The following is a 26535-nucleotide window of genomic DNA, read 5'->3' as shown; positions in this document are numbered from 1 at the left end:
GAAGTTTAGCTGAAAGTTCACATTTACTGCAGAATAGGAAGCAGGTTCATTTCTTTATATTGCTGTCTGCCATATTTTCTGTTTTGTTTGAGCTGTTTATGGTTTTAGTTGATGTATCTAATGTTACTAAGTTTATTTTCTCTTACTGAAGTTCTTCAGTTTACCTGATGGTCAGTCTACCTGTGTCATGTCTTGAATGACCAGTAAACATCCTTTTGTACAGGCTTTGTCAGCTTCTGTGCTAAGAGATTATTCTTTAAACAACTTATGCAAGAAATTTATTTTAATGAGCTTGTTCACATTTGTCTTCTCTTCAGCTAGAAGTCTCTGCTCTTGTGATCTCAAATATAAGGATGTGTTTTTGTCTTATGTCTGGCTCTGTGCTGACATAACATGAAATGAATTGAACCCTTCTATTTCGTTACTGTACATAGAACTTTACTTTCCTGTAATATAATTAAGCATTGATGTTACATTAGGATGTGACTTTTGGCATTTGCTTGGGATGTGTTTTATGTGCAGAATAGACCTGTATTTACAGAATAAGCAGCATGTTTTACATTAGAATAGAAGTGTTAAGTAATCCTTTTTGAATTAATTTTGTGAACTACCTTATTATTTAGTAGCTCACAGTCCACACTTTGATGTGCTATGGTAACTCAGTGAAATTCTCTAACTAAAGTTTAGTGCTGCTCATTACTTAGTCTTTTTAATTACTTCTAACAACTTTAATCTTTATATATACATGGTCTACTCTTGTCTCTGTGTTGTACTCTCTCATTTACTTTAGCTAATCTGTTTCTTTTATATATATCTTAAACTCCTTTTTTTTTTTTCACTATGCAGCTCATGATGGCACCCTGATAAACCTGAATCACATCTAGAATTTAGAATTAATGAGTAGTAGTACAACAATTGCCTAAAATTTCTATCTTGTTATTTGAACTGTGACAAAAATGTGGAATGTTAAAGCATAAAACCACTAGGCCTCTTGGCAAAGCTTTAAATATTTTTTTATCACTGATAGCAAATGAGCCTTATCATGTAGAATCATGTGGAGATTGACCTGTCTATATGTGTAATTTATTATTCCTAAAGTTTGAGTGCATACAACTCAATTAAGCCTACAGGGCATTATTTATCAAACATATATCTGCTTTTGTTATGGGCTCAACAGTTTTGGCAGCTGTACATTAAAATCATGGAGATAAATGTGATCACGTGTTTCTTATGCTACAAAATACTAATACTCCAGGAAACTTCACCCTTGTTAAAAAGTTCGTGTGGCCTGGAAACTCAGTTTACAATCCCAAGTTGTTACTAACTTTTTTCTATGCTAGTTTTTCTGATGCTTCACAAGAACCCGTTAAAAGGATTCATTTCTTAAATTCATTTAATAGATCCACACAAGGCTGTTACAGGGCATTTGTCTTTTGCCTTTCATTAATTGTCAACTCTTATATCAGGTGATCCTTTCAAATTAATATCCTTGGGAAGTGATGATTCTAACATTGTCAAACTGCTTTTTATCCCCTTGAATTATGATTTTTTTATTATTTTGTGATAGGAGCTGGCTGTAATTCTTGAAACCAAGCTGTTTTATAATGCTCATTTTGTAACTTCCATTTCCATATGTAATAGTCTACTTGAATTGCACCATAGCTAATTCCAGAAGTTGCTTATCTTAGGAAAGTATTCTGCCTTGGAGTACTGCAAAAGCCATGCAAACAGTGCTCAAGATAGTGTTTGCTAGTCTCTGATAAATGGAACATTCATATAGGCAGTAACTGCTGGAAACTGCAGTTAACAATGACCCTGCCTTCATGTTCAGGCAAACTATTTTTATTTACCCAAGGCAAAGGCATATTTCTTCAGGAGAAAGGCTAGCTGTGTCAGCTAGCAAAATTGCAAGACTGTTTGGCAAATTGGTTGTGTTGACAGGGTTATAAGTTTCTGTCAGGAGCTGTGCCCTGCTGGAAATGAGAGTTGCCTTTCCATATAACTAAGAAGAAGTAAATAGAGGAAGAGCAGATTTTTCTACTATTCCCCTGTCTCCTATGCCTTCTATGGCAGATGGCAGGTATAATGGATACCTTGAGCTCTTTTAAGTCACTGAAAGAGGTCTTGCAAACAGTAATCAGTAGCATCTTCTGGCACTGAAATTGATTCAGATAGTTATTATTAATAATAATCTAAACCAGTAACCCAGGGACTTTGTTTTAAAGCATCTCTTAGAATCCTGAAGAGCATTGCTAAGTTTTTGTTCTTTTTTTAAAGACAAGTGGGTTTTCAGTAGCTGTTAATCATAAAAGCAGGTCAATTTGCAGCTAAAATAGCCTTTGTTTAATTACATGCTTTGTTTGTTACCCAGTGAGAGACTGCTGGCTTGTATAATAATTGTCATGCTGATGTATACCAATATTTAATTGATTCTTTTGTTGAATGAAGTTATCTGAAGTTTATTTGTCACACAGGAAAAAGGTAAGCTAGGTAGCACAATTTATAAATTTAGAACTAGCTAGTCCACTAGGAAAAGTTCTAATTAATACATTGAAGTAATAATTTTTATTACCCTTCTAGATTTCACTCTTAATATTTTTAATTAATTTTAAATTACTATTTTTTCATATTACCCTTCTAGATTTTAAAAGGAAATAAGTCTTTTAAAGTCTTTCATGCATCATTTTCATTTATGTCTTGGTAGAATAGTTTTTTCCTCTTCTGTTTTTGGCTAATGAAACTGAATGAACTGGTCATTGAATTAAATTAGCTGAAACATTAAAAACAAAGAAAATATTTTTTAACATCTGCAAAAAAAGCTGTTGTCAGGAGCTGATTTAACATTTCAAACAGCTGTACACCCAAGTGTCTGGCTAATGAATTGCTTTTGGCTATCATTGAAACTTTAGTAGCAACAATGTACTACTGGACTACTGTTTGAGTATATTTTAAAATGGGTAGGTTGTGTTAACTCTTACATTAAATATAATTAAAGCTGTAATATATAAATGTATTTCCAAAATTAAAATGCATTTTTCATCAAACTTTGAGCTTGTGGTGAATAGGGATGAAGAGAACTTGAATTTGCAGAAGGTGAAAAGCAGTACTTTAGGCTGCTGATTGTTTAAATGACTTTCTTGTGTCAGAACACTGGTGATAAATTACAACAGACCATGCCATGGTCACACAGACCTCTGGGGCCCTGCTACCTGTCATGTGTGCTGGCAGTATGAGCATTTGTTTGTCAAACTGAAGAGTTTCCCACCTCTGTTAAGCTGTTAGCTGCTGCTTTACAGGAGAAAAGGGGCAGTGGTGGTGGCCATTATTGCCAGTGGTGGTCTGAGACTGTCAAGACACAATTTCTAGCTTTGAAATGTATGACTGTAGAATGAGCAAAACGAATGAAATTACTTTCCAGAGGTGTTCTTTATGAGGTTGGTGTTAATTGGTTCTTTCTTTTTCAGCTAATCTGCCTGTACCTACTATTGCTGCAATAGATGGAACTGCCTTAGGTGGTGGCCTAGAACTTGCGTTAGCCTGTGATATACGGGTGGCAGGTAGGTCTGAATACTGCTATGGAATGTAGGGTTATTAGTGTTACAGCTGGTTTGACTAATCTGTCTGTGGCAACAGTCTTATAAAACTTACTTGATATTTGACATTGCTTATAACCCATTATTTGAAAGGGCTTTAGCAGAAACCTGTCTAAGTACTTGCAAATGTTTCATTTATAACAACTTAACTCTGTTAGCTGGATTGTTTTTTTTAAACTTTTATGTGATTCTTCTGACACTAATTTTATCAGTCTTGCCCAAAGGGTCATGCAATTATTTTCTTTTTTTTTTCTTTTTTTTTTTTTTTTAATTTCTTGTGCGTTTGAAGTGCTCTAGATGGAGACTTGATTTTATCTAAACAGAGTGCAGGGAAGAAACAAAAGTTGCTAGAAAGTGTATTATTACATTAGAAATTAAATTCTAAAAGTGACAACCACTCTTGAAAAGAGGAACCTTGAGCTAATGAGCTGTCAGAACTGTAAAGCCTATTGATGGAAAGTAAATGGATACTTCATTCTGAGCCAGTAAGTTAGGATTTATAATGTTGTTTGACTTTAGAGAATATTCTGTCACTTAAAGAATTCAAATAATCAGATACAGAATTCTACGGCATTCTAAGATGTTAAGCAATAACATCCATTTTCTTTTAGTACTTTCCATTTGAATGCAAGTCTCACTACTCACTGTTATTGCTTACTTGCTATGTGAAAATGACTTGAGTACTGAATTTGCCTTGATGGAAGTGGTTGGATCTTTCACTAAAAGCAGATCAGTGGAATCTATTTGAAGGGGTTTTTTTTAATAAACAAATTCTTTAAAAAGTGATTTATTTTTCTTTTTAAAGAAAACTTAATATATTAGCAAACTTGTAGGTCATCATGATGTATTTTCCGTAGATTTTTTTCCTTCTACATTAGAATAAGAACTTCTTTACATTCTGTTTTTTAGCATCTTCTGCTAAAATGGGCCTAGTTGAAACAAAGTTGGCGATCATTCCAGGTGCAGGTATGAATGTTTTGCTTTTGCTACCACAGATAACTAAATAACATACATACTTAGTGTTAGATTTTGAATTGTTTATGTTGCTTATTCTTATATTTCTTTTAAGTATTACAGCATGTGTTACGCCTTACTGCTTGTAATATTTACCAAAATTAATTAAAAAGTGTATTTCTTATCTTCAGAGACAGTCACCTGTATACTGTGTTTTTAAGCAAAGTCTTCATTAACTAAGTCAACATTGAGTGATTCTTTAAATGACATTTAATGTCTTGATCTGAAGGCTGCATAATTTTACGAAGGATCAAGGAAGGAAGAAGGATTAGATGTCAGTGTACAAAACCAATTATTTGAATTAAGATCCACTTTCACATAACATTTGGTACTTTAGATTCATATTCAGTTTTCAAGCTGCTTGTATATTGGTTGTAAAGAGTTTAAGAATTAGAAGTATAGCTCTGGGCAATTACCTTGCCAAGATATTTTAAGTCAAAACCTTCTTTTTATTTTGAAGGCCAGTTGACCTGCTTTTCACATACTCAAGGTGAATGAACGTTATGTAATAAATAATTTTCAAGGAGTTGTTACAAAACCTTATGTTTTTAATTTATGTATAAATCGTTGCTACTTGAATTAAGATATTTGCTGCTCTGGGAAAAAGGTAGTAGCTGGGAAAAAAGTGCATCCCTGTGATTTTTTACCTTCATTTCTGGGAGTTCTTGGGAACTTTATACTGTTTCTTTGCTCTTGTTTTCTTTCTAATTGGTGGAACCTATTTTGAAAACACCATATTCAGTTCTAGTGGATACCATTGCAGGTCACATAAAAAAACCAGTAAAATCAGCAGTAGTGGTATGAACTTTGTATATAAAACTGTCCCATCCTATGATTAATCTGGACAATTATTGTGTGATTTCAATTGCTGTATTCTTTTGTTTCTTGTTGAGATGTGATTTTAGTCAACGCTTTCTGTGGTCAGAGCTGCATTTTACATAAGAAAAACAGTTATGATTGTTGTCTGGTTTCTTTTTTGTGAAGGATAAAGATAATGATGCAGATGATTTTAAAGATGTATTTACTGATAGTGGTGTTGTCATGAATTAATATGCCTTGGAAATAAGTCCTAGTGAATAAAAAGACAGAAGTTTATGTTGTTTATCTTTGTTGTCAGTTTTTGCTCTTTGTGCTCCCACTCCCTCCTTCCATAAGTAATTCTGTAGGACAATATTGGAAACATACTCTTGATCTCAAGAAATTCAGCTCAAATTCTCCATATATTCTCTGTATTCAACTTTTTGAGGTTGCCTCATTTCTTTGTCTTCAGTTAATTATAGATGTTTCAAACTTCTGTGCTCTAACCTTAAAATGCTAGTTAACTGATTCATTTTAAGTTTCATTCAAAATATTTTACTGCTATTCAAAGACTGAGGCTTGAAATATTTTTTTCCCTCATCCTAAAATAATGATTCAGGTTATATCTTCAGGTGTATGTCCTTCGAAATGTCACAGATTTAATCTTGTTACATTGACTTTCCAACTTACAACATTTCAGGGTACGTTCAGTGACGAATTTTTTTCTCCTATTCCTATCAGCCTTTCTGACAACTATTTTTGTTAAATATATTTGAGGTAATCACAACTTTTTCCTGATCAGCCTGTGCTTACACCAGTCCTGTTGAGCAATGACAGTGTTTCAGTCCTTTTTGCTTCTTATCATCCTAATAGTAACTGATTGTGCCTTTTGTAAAAGGCACCAGAAAGAAAGTGAAGAATGAGTGAAGGAATTTTGGACATCTCATTTAGGTAGAGAAGCCAGATATACACACTTGAACCGTAGGTATCATGGGTTAATGGAGTATTTTCTGAGAGTGTTTATTTCAAGCTGCTCTGAGCCAAAACAGAGCTGCAGAGTGGAGCTGAAGAGTGAGCTGTAGCTCTTAAGAGGCCTACATAGATTTCTGCTGCCATCTAGTACACCTGAAATCTGCTGGCAAACTGAGTTACTTCTTTGAGCTAGGTCCCTGTACCGTGGCAAGCTACTGTTTTTATTCTTGTCTGTCAGCTGCCAGGTGTGTGATATATGTAACTTTAAGTAGGGTGATAATTAATATGGGTGTTTGAAGCTATGTGGAAAACATATTTATACTGTGAGGGTTTGCTCTTTTAATACCTCAGTAATTTATAATGAAAGAGCTGTGTTAGAAGATTGTTACTAGAATTCAGTAGAATTAAAATATAGATCCAGGGCATATCAGCTGTTAGGGTTTGGACCTTGTTGTATATTATAGTTTATTCCATTCTTAATAAAATGTGGTTGTCAAAAGACACAGTAAGGCGCTGTCTATTGACAAACACAGATTTCCCAGGTGCAAGAAATTTTTCTTTTGTATATGCAGAGATGTACTGCAACTTTCTAAAGGCTAGGTTTGAGCAGGAGTTGGTTGAGTTAACCAAAATGAATTGTTCCTTCTAAGTCTGCTGAGGGTGTTGACCAAGTAGGCATTTATAGAGTATGCTGTATTATAGCAGGTTGAATCTCCTCAGAAAATTCATCCATGACAGACGACATAGCAAGACCAAGTGGGATAACAGCAGTGCCTTCTTTTATACAATAGCTATGTTCACAGACCTGCTGTTCACATTGTGAGGGAACAGGATTATCCTTTTTAATTTGGAAATCTAAACTCAGTTTTTCTGCACTATGGGAAAAGCTTAAACTTCCAGAAGATGAACTAGGAAAAGTAGAAAACCTTTCTGTTTTTCCTCTTGAGTACATCTCAGTTTCTAGTGAAACTTTCTAGTGAAACTAGTTGAAATATGTTGAAATAGTTGAAACTAGTTGAAATACACTTTCTAGTGAAACTAGTTGAAATATGTAACAGAGGGAAAAGCTTGGTAACTTGGTGATGGGAAACTTACCTGAGAATGAGTATTAAAGGTTTTTGTTTTCTAAGGAGAGTCTGCCAATCATCACTGTAAAAGTGGTCTTATGCCAACACAAAAAACATATCATAGAATCATTTAGGTTGGAAAAGATCTTTAAGCCTATGAAGTCCAACTGTCAAATAAACATTACACCACTCAAGTGATTCAACCACTTCCCTGGACAGCCTGTCCAGTGCTTGACAACCTTTCAGAGACTAAATTTTTCCTGATATCCTGTGTAAACCTCCCTTGGTACAACTTGAAGCATTTGTTACTTGGTAAAAGAGATTGACCCCAACCTCCTTTCAGATCATTCTAGAGAGCGATAAGGTCTCCCTTAAGCCTCATTTTCTCCAGGCTTAACAATCTTCAGCACTTCCTCATGAGACTTGTGCTCCCTTCACTGGCTCTTTTGCCCTTCTCTTGACATGCTCCAGCACCTTAATATTTTTCCCGTAGGGATCCAGAACTGGACACATGATTCAAGGGGTGACCTCACCAGTGCCAAGTTCAGGGTGACAATCACTGCCTTGCTACTACTGGCCACACTATTGCTGCCACAGGCCAGGATGCCATTGGTCTTCTTGGCCACCTGGGCACAACTGGCTCATGTTCAGCTGCTGACAACCAGCAGCCCAGGTCCTTTTCTGTTAGGCAGCTTTCTAGCCACTCTGCCTCAAACTTGAAGCATTGCAAGGGGTTGTCTCCCTAGTGTCTTTTCTTTTTTTATAGAGTTCCAGCAAAATTTTCTGTTCAGTCAGGCTCGTCTCCCTTCCCACTTACTCTTCTTTTGCCACATAGGGATGATCTGCTCCTCTGGCTTTAGGATTTTCTTCTTGAAGAATGTCCAGCCTTGCTGAAAGCCTTAGCCCTTCTGGACTGCCTCCCAAAGGACCCTATCAAATAATCTCCTAAACAAGCAAAAGTCTGTCTTCTGTAAGTCTGAGGTGGCAAGTCTGCTGACTCCATTCCTTACTGCTCTGAGAACTGAAAACTATCATTTCATAGTTGCCTGTGCCCTAGATGGCCTCCGAGCAGCAAATCATCCTTCTCTGTTCATAAAGAGCAGTAGGGCACCTGGCCTCTTGGCTCACTCACCAACTGTGTCAGGAAATTATCTTCCATGTAGTCCAAGATCTCTCAGACTGATCTCTCTCTGTGCTGTATTGTATTTCAGAGTATGTATGGGTTTGTTCATCTCTCTCTTCCTCAGTTTTCTTCACTGTGAACTCAGTGTCTGTTAGCCTGTTGTGGTAGAATTTGTGGTTTACAGGGTAGAGGTTGCAAAAACAAACATTCCCCAGAATTTTATTAAAAATAGGTGGACAGATGAAGGGAAAATTGTACTGGCCTCAGATGAAGAGGTTTCATCATGAACTAACCTGTTCTTTGGCATGCAAGAAAGAGCACAGGAGGAAGTTGTTGTGTATCTTAGCTGTGGATAATGTTTCACCCAGAATACTCATTGCAGTGGACAGCAAGTAGTTTGTGTGAGACAGAATTTCGTGAGAAACAACACTCCATAGCTTTGCAGTTTAAGGAGATGCTTGTTATCAGTCAGAGTGACTTTTCTCAAAGCTATTCATTGCTAAAAGGAATTACTATTTTTTGATCTTTTAGTTAAAAGCTGTTTAAACAGCTTATTTTCTGTGTAATCCTGTGTCTGTACAGAACTCAAAGTAGTGTGGGCAGAATCTTTTTACACAAGAAAATTGTGTTCATTCTCTCTGTTTTGTTTCCCAAACTGACATTTAAAAAAGTGCAAATATTTGTAATTAATTGAATATAGTTTTTGATGTCTCTCAGCTTGCGAAGGAAGTATTTTTCAGTGACAACTTTCTCTTCAGCCAAAAATTGTCTTTTGGAGCATTTTTTTTGTTGAAGTCCTTTGTTTTTCTGCCTTTGTTACTTTTTAAAACTGTCTCAATTTGTGATGTAATTCGGTTATCTCTAGATTCTCATGGTGGATGTCATACTAAGCCTGCAATTGATAGATGATGCCTTTCAGGCAGGTCTGCTTTTGTTTATTAGAATTGTATTTATATACCACTCAGTATTAGATCTGTTATGGTGAAGATAAAAGTACTTGCAAAGAACATATATAAACTTCCTACTCTAATAATAGAACAAGGTTCATTGGTTTCACAAGGGGAAGTAATCTGTGATAGCAAGAAGTAGAAAAGACAGTCATATATATAAAATATAATTTGTATTTTCTTTCTGCAGTTTATTTACACAGAAGATTTTGGTGTAAGCTAAATGATGTATTGGCATACATCAACAATTATGTTTCCATCAAGAAAAAAAAAGTACCTTCATTGAAATTAATATGCTTGTGGAAGTAGATAATTTGACATTGCTAGATAAAAACTGGCTATTGGCCTGCATACTTACAGCTGTCACTCTTTTTTTTTTTTGTGTTTATAAAGGCATTTTAATTAGCAAGGCTTCGTTCATTTCATCATAATTTTGCTTTTATTCTTCCATACTCCTCCCAGAAATCCCACTACTTCATTACCAAGCTGTCTTCCACTCTTTAATATTAAAATAAAAACCAAGCACATAGCCCCGGGATCATCCTTTCCTTGAGAGCATTCAGATGAAAAGCATATTTTATGAAGAAGACTTTTTTTAAAAAAAGGAAGGAAACAAAAAAACCCCTCTACTAACTCTCTAAGAATGTCTTTGTAAATAAACCATATGTTCTTTCTATCTAAAAGTTGCTTTAAACCTTATTGTCCAAAGGTGAAACTGAAACTTCAAACTGTAGGGGATGGGACTGGTTTTGTCTTTAAAATATAGAACAAGGGAGATGTAATTACAGCATTTCTCTGTTCTCCCCTTACTTTGGTAACAATATTGTTTGGGCTGTTTTTCTAGACTTCAAATTGTATTTGGAGACTTACAGAGGTTGCAGATTATAAGACTATAAAATAAGAGATAGGAACACTGAAATGTTAGGCTTTTTTGCATAGGAAGAAAACCAGTGTAAGAATAAAAAGTAAATTTAGGTAATCATAGTATATTTTCCTGAATTCTTTGGATTCAAAAACATCTTCATTTTCTCTGTTGCAATGCTGACTTGAAAGCTAAAAAAAATAAATCTGTTTTGGATCAGAAAGATGTCAAGGGAATTTCTGCATGGGAAAAACTCACACAGAACATGTTCTTGCTAACAGAAGTAGTTGTCCAATTCAGCCAAGTGCAAAGGTTAAATTGAATGTCAGTTTCAAGTTGAAATCCAATGCACCTTACAATGAACTGCTAAGATATTCTTTAGATTTCTATTTCAGTTTCATCAATAATAGGAATAGCATTTGATAAATGCTGAAAAATTAAGGTGTTACTATTTTTGGTGTATCAAGATTGAATTTTGGAGTACTGTTTTTACTAAAATTTGTTGTTACAACCTGAGCAATGTTATCAATTACTTTCCTAATTATCATGGGTATATAAGAAAGCTTTCATGAGTTGGAAAATTGTTTTATGAGATTCATGGATTGCGCATTTTTGAATGACAGCCAGAAAAATGAAAAAGTGAAACAAATTATTTGTTTTCTTCTGTCCTCCTTAAATAATGTAGACTGAAGCCCCATTCAGGTACTCTTTCACTGAGCATGGGTCGTACTGTCACATTTGTATCTTTTCCAGACCATCTCTGTTCTGCAGGGAACTACGCAGTAAAGCTTTGAAAACAAAGGAAACCCAAACTTTGCTTTTACAGCTTGATTTTTCTCACCACATGTATTAAAATAGTATGACACAGAATAGAAATTATGGTCTGGGCAGACTGTAACAATATGTATGAAATTCACACTAGGTTTCATAACATAGGTGCAAAGTAGGTTATATTCACTTGGGGTGCTTATATGAAGAGGACATAGAAAGAATAAAGTAAATAGAGAAAAGAATGATCTAAAATGCTGCTAGGTAAGGAGCTTAATATTTTTTCAAAGACAGTTAAAATATAAAAATTACCTGTGTACAGACTTGCACGTAATCAGTTAAATGAGTTTTCTATTGACTCATATAAATCTATCAGAGTTCATGAATGCATTTGATGAAATAATTTGCCCCTTGCATTAAGTTTGGACTTAATTTTAAAAGTTGTACAAAGTCTTTGTACAAGACCACCCTTTTGTTCTCCAAACATGTCCTAAAACCAGAACCTAGTGTCTGTCTCAAGCTCTCTTGTCCACTGAAAATTGTAATAGAAACTTCCAATGGCACACTTTCATGTGAAGTTTTTTTTATTATTTTCTTTCAATATCTCATTTCTGAACTTATGCAAAAACAAAATGAAGACCAAGTACTACTACCTGGTGTTTCTTGGGAAAAATGGGGCATGGGAAAAATTAAAATTTGCTGGATATGGAAAACAGAATTGCATGAAATTTTCTGTTAAAAATTGATGGTTTGGTTGTTTGGTCTCTTTTTAAATTAAAAAAAAAAATATTGCATTTTGGAAGTAAATATTGGACAAATTTAGGACTTGACTCCTTCTGGTGGCCTAGAGGCTAAACCAAAAATCTTCAGCTTAGATTTTTAGGCTCAGCCTCTTCTATGGTCAGCATTTCTGAATTTTAAGGTTCTGTATCTTTTCTGACTGTGTTTCTAAGTTCCTGTATAAAGAGCCTTATTGCTGCTTCAGCTTATTGTCAGAGATTAAATATTGTCTCAATAGCGTCCTTTCTTCCTGCAGCTGCACTAACTCACTCTGTTTTACAATCTAAAGCAGCTTTTTCTCTATTTTTCCTATCTCTACAGTAGCAAAAGTGGTAAGGAGAAAGAAACTCCTTAGGAGTTTAAAAAGAGATAGAGGAAATGGGTAAGTGAAGTAAAGAAAATTATTAACCTTAAAGAATCAGTGAAGAATGAAGATGAAAATTCATAAGCAACTCAGTCTGGGTTTGGAATTCATTTTCTAAAAACTTGAGGTGGTGGGGGAAAAACCTAATTTTATCTTTTAGTATAGAATCAAGCAGATTCTTTTTAGTATAGAATCAAGCAGATATATATTATTACCAAATTACCTGTATATGTGCATGAAAAACATACCAGGGCAGTAGAATACAGCAAAAAAAAAGGGAGTAAAAGAAGATTATTCATCTAGGTAATTTTGGGAGGCTTAGTGCCTGTCCCGTCTCTCTGCATTGACAACCCTAGAAACAGACTCTTAATTTTAGTTCTTGGTGTGTCACTAGATGAGATGTGTAAAAGTGGTGATGAAAATATTCCTTGTGGTGTTAAGAAGCTGGTTAATCTGTACCATGACAGACACAATTTAGTACAAGATGCTGAAGAGGGACATTGGATGCAAAATGTGTAGCTTATCGTATTACATATCGCTTGGTCATTTTCAGTATTCTGTGACCAAATGTGCATTTTAGTTGTGAGAAAAAAAGTATGTGTAGAAGACTTGCACGATTTTTATGGCTGAGATAAAGAAGCTTCATAAATTGGCATCAAACAGCTTATTACCCACTTCTAAGTGTTTTAAAGTGACTCAGCTCCCGTGGTGCATCCCCCTGTCCCCATGCCTTCCCTTTATTATTTTTAAGTCTACAGCTGACAGCACCTATATATGATACTGCCAAAGTCTGTACGCATTGCTGGGATCATAGCCTACAAAGACATTGTTCACAGAGACAGAGACAGAAGGTGTAGGAGAGAAAAAGCAGTAAAAAAATATGCACACTGATCAGGAAGTTATTGGCAGAAAAACAAAATGAGTTGGAGATACAAACATGAGGATTTTGAAAGATTTTAATAACTGAGGAGAAAGAAGTAAGATGCTGAAATTTTCCTATTGATACTCGTACATAAATGGTTTATTAAGAAGAAAGTTATTAGTGTCGGGTTTCATTCTGCTTATTTTTTGCTCAGAGGCTCCCGCAGCATTTTTAAGTGATGGGTATGTCCTTCCAAAGCTTAGTCACCAGTCTTCATGACATTATTTGCTCAAAGTTTCCATTGACATGAGTGCTTGCTGCAGTAAAGCTTGCAAAAGCTATGATCATCCTTTAGGATTTTTTCAGTAGCCATGAATCCAGAGGGAATCCGGAGAATAAAAGAAAACCCAACGTTTTGAGGGGATTAAATGATCATGGATTTTTTTTTCAGCCTTTTAATAAATTCTAGACCTCTTGTGTAAGTCATTGCACAAGTGACCCTCACTGCGCGTGGCACGCAGAGAACAGTTGTGGTTTTGTCGTTGGCATGCGTTAGTAAGAACTTGTAAGCATGGATTGCTGGGTGAAATTAGTTGCATTGCATTGCTTATGTCATGTTCAAGTCTGACTTAGGAAAGAATGTTCTGGGATTTTTACCAGTGCTGTAATATTTTTATTACAGTAATTCAGTTTATCTTCTGCACTTTGCTGTATTAGTGAATGGAAGGCAATTTACAGAAAGAAACAGGCTTTGGAAAGATGAAAAGAGAGAAAATATCTTTTTACTTTGTGTTGTTATTAAGATTCCCCTCTTCAAAATGTCTTCATCTCGATATAGATGTTACTGGAGGCGAAGGATTGGGAGTGGGGCTCTGGTGGACCAGCTGGAGTGTATAAATGGGGGCTAGTATAGACGCAACAATACTTGGTAAGTTCCTAAAAATTATGTTGACAGCTGTTGAGCTCATCTATGCTCAGTGTGTTTTTTGAAGAGGAGCCAAGGAATTTTTAATCAAGGAAGATTACTGAGCAGATTACTGTTGCTTAAAAATAGACTTACTTTTATTAGTAAAACTTTTTGTTTAAGCCTGAAGTGTTACATTTTTCACTAAAAATGCAAAAGCTGTTTTGATTTAAAACAGTATTAAATTATTATGAATGAGATGGAAAGAGATAATGAGATGGAAAGAAGATAATATTTATTCTGTTTAATCGAAGTGTTGTATAGGAATGTCAGCATGAGTAATATAAATGCATTTTAACTTTGGAATTTAATGGATCTCAGACTGACATTTCAAGGGAGACAGGATTTTCACTGATTTGTTAGATCGGAAAATGTCTGATTTAAAGAAAATTCTTTATGGAATGTTTTTGTGTGAAGTTATTTTGGTAATCTGCTCTCTTAGGACCAATTGCTAGTCTTTTCCCACACTAATGAAACTAGGTCACTAGTTTTTGGCACTCATCCAAGTTGTGAGATTTATTTGGTGTTCAAGCACACTGTCTAGAAATAGTGATGCAATGTCAGCAAGGCCACTTTTCATTTTGTGAACATCATTTTCAGTGCCCTGGAATTAATTTATTCACTGACCTGTTAATAACTGCAATCTGTCACTGGCTTAACAGAGGCTGAGGAAGTGTCTGGAAATAGTCATGGTCACCCTACCAGGTGATCTGTTACAGGACTGCTGTTCAATGTAACATTTTTTGGGTTTGATCATGCAGAAGAGTCTGACTGTTAATGAAAACAAAACAGCAACTTAATCAAAAGGAAAATACATGTAATTAGTAAATATGGGAGAGAGATTGAAGTAGTGGGTTTACCCTGCATTAAACTACAGTGTATCTGAGAACGATACTGGTTACATTTGAAAAAGTACAGAAATTAAGCATCTGTATATGATATATAATTCTTAGGAAAAGTGCATTGTAGCAGTGTTGCCAAATAAAAAGAAGCTTAGTAATTTGAGTTTGCTGCTGTTTTAGGTTTGTTCTCATCCCCATCTCTACAGTGTTTTTGTTGAAATCAGGATTGTCTTTTGCCACAGGCATGGCAGGTGGTCGCTTGTGGCAGTGGATTACTCTGCAGGGCTAAATAGCTGTTAGCCCTTTCCTACCTCACATGAGCCAGAGCCCTGGAGAGAGAAGCTTGATGCTGCCAGTGAGGGAGAAGGGTTCAATGGTCAGAAAACAGTTCTTACTGTGCAGTGACACAGCTGGCTAGCAATTCCTAGCAATGCTGCTGCTATCCTCAATTTTTCTGTTTCTGCTGTAGAGAAGCATCAAACCTAGTTCTACAGGGATCTCCCTCTCCCCGCCCCCCGCCCCGCTGTCTGCATCCTAGCTCTGAGCCTTTTACCTTACTTTAGATCTGAGTATTTCTCCTGGTCCTCATTTACCATTCCCCATGGTACAAGCTGCACAGCATCCTGGCCCTTAATCCACCGTCTTGAAAAATTAAATTTTGCCTATAGCAGTAAGATGGCTCTGATTAAAGTATCAGGCATCATCACTGCAAGTAGTACAAGTAGTAAACCCTACTCTTGGGGACAAGCTTTTCTAGACTTGTGCAAAATTGATCTTTGGGCACAGATTAAAGTTTAATAATGAAAAAGTTTTCATAGGATTTTTTTGATTTTTTGTTTCTTTGGTTTATTTTGTTATGGGAGAGTTGTGGTTTTGAGGGATTTTGAGGTGTAGTTTAATACAGCTGAGGAGCTTCTCAGTTAGGGTACTTCTAGTGATATTTGAGATATTAAATTTCTGGTGGAACATACAGCAGAGCATAGTGCTGATCTGCTATCACTACCATTGCAAGCATGAGAAGAGTGGCCATTGTTTGGTCTTGGGTTTCATAATCAGTAGTGGTTTTCTTCTGAAGTTTTACTTTCAGATGAAACTTGTGGCCTGAACTTCCATGGCTGAGCAATGACAGTTGAAAATATGTCCCTTCTTCATAGTGCCTTGGAAAGGTGTTGTAAGTGAATAGCTATTTTTATTTCTAATCTGATTTTCTCCAAGTCTTGCTTAAATGTCTTAGCATATTTGAGGACAGAAAAACACTAGAGGTCTTTTTGAACAGTAATTTTATATTAAAATGGAGTACCTTTTAGAATTCCAACTTTATATGGTGTACCCGAGCTCTGTTGAGGGGCCAAACATCTTGTTGTTATATTCATTGAAGTATTACCCTACACCTCTGTAGTGCTGGAAGACAATTTATGAAATCCAATTTGAAGGCTAGTTATTTTTCTGTAATTTAATAGGAAATGTATTTTTTTATTTAAAAAGATGACAAAATGGAGGAAAAAATAGCTTTCTCTCTGACTCCTGCTGAAGCCAGTATTTTCACTGGAGACTTGTATAAAGGGCAGTAGCTATTGCATACTCCTCTGTTTTGTGATCTTTATCTTATCAGACTGCTAGCTATATGATTTCCTTGAATGGAACAAAGAAAGGTCTGGCTGCTTTGCATAATATCCAGTCTTTTAGTGTATGGAATACTAGTAAATTTTGATGACTTGGTCCAATGCATCTATTGATGTCTCCTTTGTTTTCAGATTCTTTCAAGTGACAGTAAATTAAGCTGTTCTCTATTCCCTGCATCTGCTGACTGCTCCCCAAAGCCTTTGTAAAAAAAAGAGTAAAAACAAAGTAAATTATAAGCAATTCATTTTCTAATGTGATAAAACATAAAACAAAAACTGGAGATGAACACTGTGAAAGAACATTCTGAACTAGTAAATCACATAGATGCAGAACATACTTACTTGTTTTTTTATGCTAAGTAGATCAAATGAAAATGATTTGGATGCATCTTCCTGTGTTTGAGACCTGTGTTTTTATTAAAAACATACTATTGAAATTTTTTTAGTTGTATTCATTTTTAAATTACTTTTAGGAAAATTCTTTTGGTAGTTTATAATGTTAATATACTATGACATTATTAATACATAGTGTGGTCATCATTCATATGATTGTTTTTTGGGGGGAGGGGTTGTTTAGTTTTATGTTTCAGCAAGAACTAGAGAAATACATTAATGTTTCTAAACTCACAGTTATTTTGGCATGTTGAAACTGGTATGTTTGGAAAATCCCTCAGCCTGAATTATTAGTCCACCTCTATTGTAAGACACATAAAATAGAACATTTTAATCATCTAAACATATGCCTGAATGTTGTTCGTGAAAATATCAGTATGCTAAGGGTTTGGTGGTTTTTTTGTTATCATTGTGACAGAACTTTTTTCATTTTGTTGAGCTTGGCATCTGCTTTATTGACTGTTTCTGATGTGTTTCTATGACACTTTTGCCGATTGTCTGCATTTACTAAGACTATAAGCTAAATGCAGTTTTCCCTCTTATGTCATGAAGTCACTTTTTTCACCTTTTTTTAATGGGGAAAGTTCTCCGGAAAATCTCTCTCTTAACTCTGTTTTCTTGTAAAGAGTCAGCAATGATACTTCTTCCAGCAAAGCTGGAGTAAAAGTAAGTCTTGCAGAAACCAGATGAATTAGAACCTATTAAAAACACTGGAAGTTTTCATAGGTTTGAACATTTTATGTGTTGAATTTTCACTGTATGCTATAAGACTTTATAATTGTTACCCTGCCTTCAAAATCATCAAGCCATTCTCAGTAGTCCTGCATCTAAAATTTCAGTGAATTCACGTCTTCTAAACAGAAGGAAAAATTAGAACATATTTCAAGTCTCTTCTTCTAGCCTATATGAATTAGTGAGATGCTAGGTGGATATTAGCAGGATTAGAAGAAAAAAAATTATGGTAAATTCGTCTTAGATCACAGACTGCCCCACCATTTTCCTGTAGTGGAAGTCTGTCTCAGTGTAGCAATATACATTGGAGAAGTTGTCCTTTTAGAAAAGATCAATGAACAGTTGCTACTTTGATTGGAAAGCTGATATTTTCTGTATAATTTCCTCTTTCTGGATGAATATTAGAGTGTTACCACACCTGGAGTCAAACATAGGCAAGCCAAAGTTAAAGCTTCTTCCCTGTACCCTGCTAACTGGTTGGACAATTCTCAATTCAGACATCCGGTAACTAGGTCGATCTTAATTGTCAGGACAATTGAGATTGAAAGGTACGCAATTGCAAAAGGACCTAAGTGTTTCTGGGTTTTCATGCCTTGAAGCAGAAGCTAGCCTTTCCTTTCAGGCAGTTCCTCAAAGGTTGTTCTCACCAGCAGAAAATAGCATGTGGAACTCGGTTCCCTTAACGTGTAGTCCCTATGCCTTGGAGTGTCTGGTTGGGCCTCTGGTTATTTCTGTGGTCTTGCAGTCAGTGCAGGAGCTTGCAGATAGTGTGACATCCAAAAGCACATTTTAAAGCATTTCTAGGTGTATTATGTTGAATCCCATGCATGGTCTCAATGTTAAAAGGCTTCTTTTAAAAAGGGAGTTTCTTGTAAAATATAGAACATAAGAGCAAATTGATTTTATGTTTTTTCAAACGGATGTGTCTGTGTTTGGGTTTTATTTCTTTAAAAATTTCTTTCTGTCTGTAAAAGGGATAGGCAGTATCCAATTTTGTGTGTATGATTTGTTCTTATGACAAACTCGTGTAGTTACAGAAGTATACCATAGGTCTGCACATAGCCACTGTAAATATGCCAGATAAAATCTGAGAGGAAAAAGCGTGCTTCAGAATAAATATTTAGTAAGTGTATGTTGCATGGCCATAGCCAGTTACTTCCTTTGAATTTTGGTATATAAAAGCTCACATAAAAGATTTCAACAACTCTTTTATAAGTAATAAGCCATAAAAATAGAGTAAATGTTCATATTTTTATTATTTTGTTTTCCATTTCAGTCTTCATTTTACATAAAATTTAAAAAGGGTCAGAAAGAAAAGAGTTGATACAGAATTTACTGCTTCCAATATGGAAGAGAAATGTGATCATTTGAAGACCAAATGCTCTCTGCTGTGATAATTCTGCCTGAAAATTAGCTGCCTGAAAAGTAGCCATTGATCTTTTATTGAAATTCCTAAGTGTGATGCTAGGTTTGTGTAGTAATTGCCATGAGTTTGAGCAAGGCAATATATAGCATGTACTTTAAAGTTCTTTCACCTTAGGAAGTTAATAGACATTTTAACCCAGTTATATTGGGCCATCACTTCCTACAGGACTGAGCCCATAGCAGTGAAAGATTTCTTAGTGCTTCTCTAAGATCAGAGGCAGAAATGATTGTCTGAATTTTGATAGTTAAGTTGCTCAAAAGGATGTTATGCCTAGTTGGCTTTATAACTACTACAGATGATCAAAAGTCTTCATGCTGAACACTTTAGAGGTGCCAGATTTCTGGATATCCATCTCTTCAACAGAATAGGAGGTCACCCAGAGCATAACACTATTGCCATTAAAAAGCTTTCTTTTCTTCAATCTTGAAGAGAGAAATGCAGAGGAAGAAAGAAACACTGGGAGTACAAAAATAATAGCACATGCAGCATAGGAAGCAGCTATTGTTGTCCTTACACGTTGTTCATATGAAAAAAATAAGCCTCTGTGAATTAAGAGGAATTTAAGGTAGTCTTGGAAATTTTCCAAATTTCAAAAGTTCCAAATAGTGAAAAAAGCTGATATGTTGTCAGTTCTGTTGCTTCTCCATTTTAAAAGGGGTTAAACCCCAAGTAAATTGCTTCCATGTTCCATAAAAGTGGTGTCCTAAATTCAAGTGTGGAGTGTAACTACAGATTGTATTGTAGTTAAAGATTTTCTGATAGTCTGGAATTCCCTGCAATACATGTGTAATTTCTCTAGACAGCATCTTTTTTCCAGGTCAGAGAGGTCTATTCTACTTTGGCCTTTACTGAATGTTTATCTTTACAATACCTTTTTTTTAAATTTTTAAAACCTGAATTTATTTTGGTATAGTTGAATATTTACAAAGACACCTACTTTTCTATTCCTCGAGAAGAAGTGATTGTACATAATGGAACCAATGATAGTGACAAAATTTTTCAATTGTTTTCTTTTGAAAAAACCCACCCCAACTCCCCTGAAAAAAAGCCCTCCAAGCCCCAGTGTTTATTCCTCCAGGAAAATAAGCGTTTATTTAAAAAAACAAGGACAAAAAAAATCAGTGAAAGCTATTTTTTGCATTTTTTGTCCTGGTGGCCCAAATAAAATAATTGTTAGACTAGTACACCCTAGTATATGCTTCAGGTTTTCCATGTGCTATATATTTTAGCAGATTTATGTAGATGTCTATTAGCTTATCCTGTCATCCAGGAGCTAGTTACTGCATTAGAAAAAATAGATCTTCCGAATTCCTTTATCTGGACAGAGTCCTGAACCTTTTCTAGGTGACCTTTCATGAATATTGGACAAGGTGATCACCAGATATTCCTTCCAACTTAGCATTCAGTGATTCTGTGAGTTTAGCAGTTCAACGAAGTATCAAAAGACAGTGAAAAACATGTTCTTTTGGGTTTTGATTTTTTTATTTCTCAGAAACATCTTTCCTTCTCAGCACAACATAAAGTAACATGTTAAATATGTATGTGAGTCTAAATCTGGTTGTTTTTTTTTTCCTTTCCCCTGCTCCTTGTATAGAAAAGGGAAGTAGTGCTTCACAGTGGTGAAGTATGATGTGTCAATGGAAAAATCATTTAATTTCCTGAAAACATCATTCAAAGAACAAAATATTATTGCAGTCTCATGCTATTTTTCTGATTTGTTATTTTTTTCATTCTCTTGCTTCCTGATGTAATAGAACTTCATATTATCACTTCTGATAAAAACCCTAATCCAAAGGTTGTATTGCATGTATGATTCATACTTTACTCTTTAAAAGAAGGGAGTTTTAGTCTTTGAAACAATGGTGTTTTTTGATTTCTGCCTTCTTTCTTCTTACTCTGTGTGGTCTGGACAATAAACTCACTTTCATGTTCTTCTGTTGATTGTAATAGGCTTGCTGCAGATCTTTAGTATACTCCTGTGTTACCAAGGATAAGATATGTAAGATGAGTGCAGTTACTGAGTTGCTGCCAAAGGGAGTTTGGCTTATGCTGTCACATCAGGAAGCCAGCTTGAGTAAGAGGAAGGAAAATGAAGTTATCCTTACAAATAAATTCAATAAAGTAATAAAATAATCTAAATAAAGTAGTGAACTAATAGTACTACTACAGCTAAGGTTGGGTTGAATTTAGTTGTTTAGCTGAAGATCTTTTCCTGCTCTAAAAGTAATATGTGTCTGAGATTATCCTAAGAATGTCTGCATCTTACTGAAAATGTGATTATTGTGAACAGTCACATTTAAGGAACAAGAGATCCACAAGGTCCAGTGATTCTTGACCCAGAGGATTGCAGGACAGAATATATAAAAAGGAATGGAGAGACACCCTGGTACAGTACCTTATCCAATTCTGATTTGAGTGTCTCTGAGGATATAAATGTGAGGATCAAACTGTAGTAGCTGATTTCAAAGTATATCATGAGACTGTAGAGAGCCTGCTAAGAAGGATTCTGAGATTGGTGGTGAATTTCTGGAGTAATAGGTCTTTTATGTGGTGAAAAAGGGTTTATCTGAACTTATTATTGTACTCTAGCATGTCTGACATTATTGACTGAGTTGCCTTGGAGTGTTTGTTCCCGGTTTTGCTTGGTTATGTTGGGTTGGTTGTTCTAGCATTTGTTTCTAAGAAAGACCAAACACCAAGTAAAAATCTTTATTTTAGCATATGTCTAGTGCCTCTGCAGATGCAAAGAGTATATGGAATGATCTTAACTAAAAGGTTATCTTTTGAAAATAATACTGAGATAATTGCTTTGTTTTGATATTCAGGAGAAAAATGAGAGGTTTTTTGGTTTTATTTGTTTATTCTTATCAGGAATACAGTTTGGCTGTTGCAATTTTCATCATTCTCTGAAGTAGCCATTGATAGAGGTAAGGTTCTGCATTGCTAAAGAATTGTGACTGAAATGCATCAAGAATGCCAAAGTAAACATATGAAGAAACCTACAACTAATGCAAGTGTCAAATTTTCCTTGCTTAAAGGAATAATCTCTTATTTATTTGTACATAGTCTAATTCTGTCAGGGACAGTGTTGCTGTGAGGCATTTACATAAACAGATCAATAAGCACTTAGCTTAGGGGAAGTGCATTTTCAAAATCATAGATCCATCATTTCTCTGTGCGATGATGTAGATTTTTTTGTCACTGAGAGAAATGAATGCTTAATGATATAATGAATATTTCTGTTATTCCAGTAACATTATTATCAGATCACAGGTTTCTGAAAGGATGAGTGTAGATAATATTTTACAGTTAATCTTTAGTGTACAGCTGAATAGATGGTAAGGTTACATTAGTGAATAATTTTTAATAGACTAGGGAATAATATCGTAAGCGCAGACCAAGTGTGGAGTTTGGCTTGGCTGACTCTGCATTATCAAACATGACTTGACATTTACTGAGACAGGTCTGGCAGTTGCTGCAGCTGTATACATGGTCTTTACTGTCCCTTTCCTCTGCAATATAGTGATGCCCACTAAAATGGAAGTAATTTTGGGGGAAAAGTTTAGATGGTGTTGATTTTTCTTTCTGGTACTTCCCTTCTGTGTAGATATTTAAGCAGGTGAACATAATATCTTTGAAGAATTTAGGCCATGACAGGTCAGCTTTAGCAAAGTATAATGACATAGTTATTTTGTTTTAACTTAATGTAGTAATGAAAAATATTGTATCTTTAAATAACTTGAATTTTTTTTTGCATCAAAAAATGTTGCTGATTCATTTTTGATCTTCAGATATGTGTGAAGTAAAGTATGAGTAGGAATTTTTTTGCCTATTCTTGAAAATGTAAAATAACTCCAGACTAACCAGCACTGCTGCAGAATTGGGATATTGGAACATGAACTACTCATGGTGTAGCTTATTGATTTTTGAATGTCTGATTAAAGTAAAGTACATCAATCACTGAGATGGCAATGTAGAGCTATGGAAGTGATATAGTAGCTGTAATCATTTCCACAATGAAAAAGTCAGCTTTAGGAATGTATGTGGAAGGAAATTTTTTCCCAATAATTAACTGCATTTGAATATCATTTAATCTAAATAGAACACACCACCATATCACTGATATTTTCATTTCTATTAATCATTGACGTTCTTTGTTAGAAGTTGCTTTTGATTCCATATCTTGAGTATTAGCCTCTACACTAAAAAAAAAAAGAAAAAAGAAAAAAAAAAGCCTTATTCTGATTTTCATTGCATCATGTGATGAGTGAAATATTTTTAGCACTGGCTTGTTCATTATTTCCATGGTCAATCTGGCAGTTTTCTCTGCCGTCTTTCACTGTGATTTACTGAGTTCTTTTAATGATTGGTAAAAAGGGCTAATTCACACATTTCTTAGGCTCATAATCAAGAATTTGTCTGATTTAGTCAAAATCTTAAAATTTACCACTTCTATACACAATCAGAATTAAGCAAGGTACTTACTTCTACAAAATTATTTTCTTAAAATGTTAGGAAGATAGTAGTTGTTTTATTGTAGACTCCCAAATACTTAGAAAAAGTTACAAACCTCTCTGCCTAACTAAGTCAGTCTTTTACAATTTGTGATTAAGGAAAGTCCACATTGATTCAATAATGCACCACACTCCTTTTTGTGTCTTTCTGGGGAAAAAAATATGATACTGAATATGAAACTAGATGGAATCTGGCTTCATACAGTAGGTAATGTTTTGTTCTTGCAAAGGCTATTTCATTCCTTGCCATCTCGTAGTTTAATACTGCAGAAGCAGAAAATAACCAGTGAAATAGTTCATCAGTTTGAAAATCCTACAACTTGCAGAAAATAGAGAAGCTTGCTAGAAGTCATCTACTTACTTAATTATTCTTGCTCCAGTTTATATTTACAACATTAAAAATATACTTTTAGTCTTCATTGTACTTTTGGTCTTTTACTTCCATTCTGCTTAGAAACCAGACATCTGAAGCCTCATTAAAACTTGTCAATAGAACTTTGCAGTTAAGATAAACAAGAAAATATATATCCACTATAAAGTCCGTAAAGTTTATTTGTGCTTGGTATCACTGGCCTTGCCTTGTGATGCTAGGCAAATGCAAATGATTCCAAGTAGTTAGAATGGAATTTCACATAACTAAGGACTCAATAATTTACCTGGAGCTGAGGTTCTAATGAACTATTTAACCTAGGCTAATATTGTAGAAACTGATACTATAGTTGTTGTATTTTCATGAGTCTAACTAAATGTAGATGTACAAGATAATTTGCTAAAGAAGATATATACATATAATATTACACTGTGTCTAAGTGATTTTAGTTGTTGGATACCTAAGTTTACTCTAATTTCAAGTGTTCCCTGTTTTAGGGTTATGCTGTAGGATGCCTAGCTTATTTTACAGACTACGGCTTATTGTACTTGCTCTTTTAAATTACTTTAAGTAGAGGTGATGAAAAGTAGTTCAGTGAATGCTTGGTGAATGCTGCAATACAGAATCCTTCAGGTTTGAAAAGATTTTTAAGATCAAGTCTAGTGGTTATTTATTATTGAGTGATTTATTTTAGTAAAGGCATATAAAATATATATATTTTCGTAAAGACATATAAAAACACATATAAAGACATAAAAACACATATAAAAGTGATATGTGCAGAAAAGAAAGTGTAATATATTGTGATTTAGTTAGAAATAGTACTCACTTTGAGGGACAGAGTGTATAAAAAATATTTTTTTATATGGAATTTAAATTTGTAATGCCTCTGTATAAAGTTATGTCTTGCTAGTCCCTTGCACTTAGTATTTTGCAACAGCTCATGCAATTTTCTAAATGTGAAGAAAAGATCCTGTTGAAGGGATTGGTACTATATCCAAAATTATTTTAATTAATTGTAAATATAAGAATTCACAGTAAAATAATTTCTGTTTTCACCTTGCTGTACACCCATGCATCCATAGAGTCATGTTTTTTGGTGAATTTAGCTAGTTAATTCACTACCTATGATTTTCTTTTTCTTTCTTAACTGTTATTTTTGTAGATGAATTTAACATAATTCCAGCTTGAATTTTTTGTTCTAGAAACAGTTTGTGGAACTGTTTTGAAAAATCTAAATGACAATGATTGCAAAATTCTTTGAAGTGCTTTGGGAAAGAGTAAGTTACCAAAGTATCTGTTTTCTAGGAAAGAAAGTGGATTTATGCAGCAGAGGCTTGTAGTGAGCATTATCAACTTCTGCTGACATTGAAGAAGTATTAATAATGGCTTTGTTAAATTCTTGACCATTAAACATTCAAAAATACTAGAAAAGTGTCTGGTTTTGACTAGTGCTATGTGATATTTGTATTTCTTTAAAAGTTTACCTGTGAAAATTTCAAACCTAAAATAGGTGCAAAAGTGATAGTGGTGTTCGTTAAACATTGGGTTTTTTTCTTTTTTTCTACATATTTTAGACTGCTAATCATAGTAGAAGTATTTGCTTTCATTGAATGCAGGATGTTAGTAGGGGTATTTCCGTTATTATGACATGTATCTTGTTTGTTTTCATTTGAGCTGTAATAAATGTGATCAGTGATTACTGATCATTCTAAGCCAGTGATGTTACATTTTTGCACTAGCTTCAGGATTGAGACATTTTATTCAATGTTTGGTTTTATAAGGGGGAGCAGTTTCCTTTCTACTGTTATCACACTTGAAAGATAAACCATGAATTTTTGAAAACCATCAAGGAAGAGGGTCAAAGGGATTTATAGTAATCTCATAAACAACAGAAATTCTTTCTCATATTTGAGTAGACCTTATAGATGGAACCTTGTATAATATTGAAACAGAGGAGCTGAAAAACTTCTGTAAAACTTGTGAAAAGTGAAACCTTGTCAGTGATGTGGCCATCAGTGAAACATAGCCAGTGTGACTGTGTAACCCAAATAGCTGTTATTACTACAATCCCAGTTTCTTTTTATGTTCACATTAAAAAAAATAAATTCTGACTGGCAGAATGAAAAGTGATAGAGTGTTTAGATTTTACTAAATACCTTTTGTGTTAGAGTGCTTCTTTGACCCTAGTAAATGTCTGTATATCAAGTCTTCTGCACAGTTAAGGCTTTGTATCATACTTTAATCCTCCTTTTATGGAAGAGTTAATGTGGCATAGTTTCTCAGAAGTTTAGAAAATGTCTATTATATGAATCACTTTGTCTCAGTGGAATAAAAGCTCATTGAACTGTGATCCACAGCAGACTCTTGTTTTATAGTCATATGAATCAGTGTTTGGATATTATATTATTCGTAGCATGAAGCCAGTGCAGTAGAATTAGGCTGTTGTGTTACATGTTGGAAAAATATTATGTATTTGTACCTGGACAATTGTTCTGCAATGATGTAATGGCAGCAGTCTT

General features: G+C 34.7%; 1 protein-coding gene across 2 annotated transcripts in view; it reads left to right on the top strand.

Moving 5' to 3' along the window:
- AUH (AU RNA binding methylglutaconyl-CoA hydratase) overlaps positions 1 to 26535 on the top strand; it is a 112408-nt gene that overhangs the window by 55339 nt on the left and 30534 nt on the right. For both annotated transcript variants that reach the window (XM_026792898.2, XM_026792897.2), the window contains 2 exons: positions 3465 to 3557; positions 4503 to 4559. In XM_026792898.2, coding sequence (XP_026648699.1) covers positions 3465 to 3557; positions 4503 to 4559 — 150 coding nt within the window. The remainder of the gene's footprint in view (positions 1 to 3464; positions 3558 to 4502; positions 4560 to 26535) is intronic.

This window comes from Zonotrichia albicollis, chromosome Z (assembly GCF_047830755.1).
Source record: "Zonotrichia albicollis isolate bZonAlb1 chromosome Z, bZonAlb1.hap1, whole genome shotgun sequence".
NCBI lineage: Eukaryota > Metazoa > Chordata > Aves > Passeriformes > Passerellidae > Zonotrichia > Zonotrichia albicollis.
Note: the sequence above shows the minus strand (reverse complement) of the source record. Positions and strands in the feature narration are given on the sequence as shown.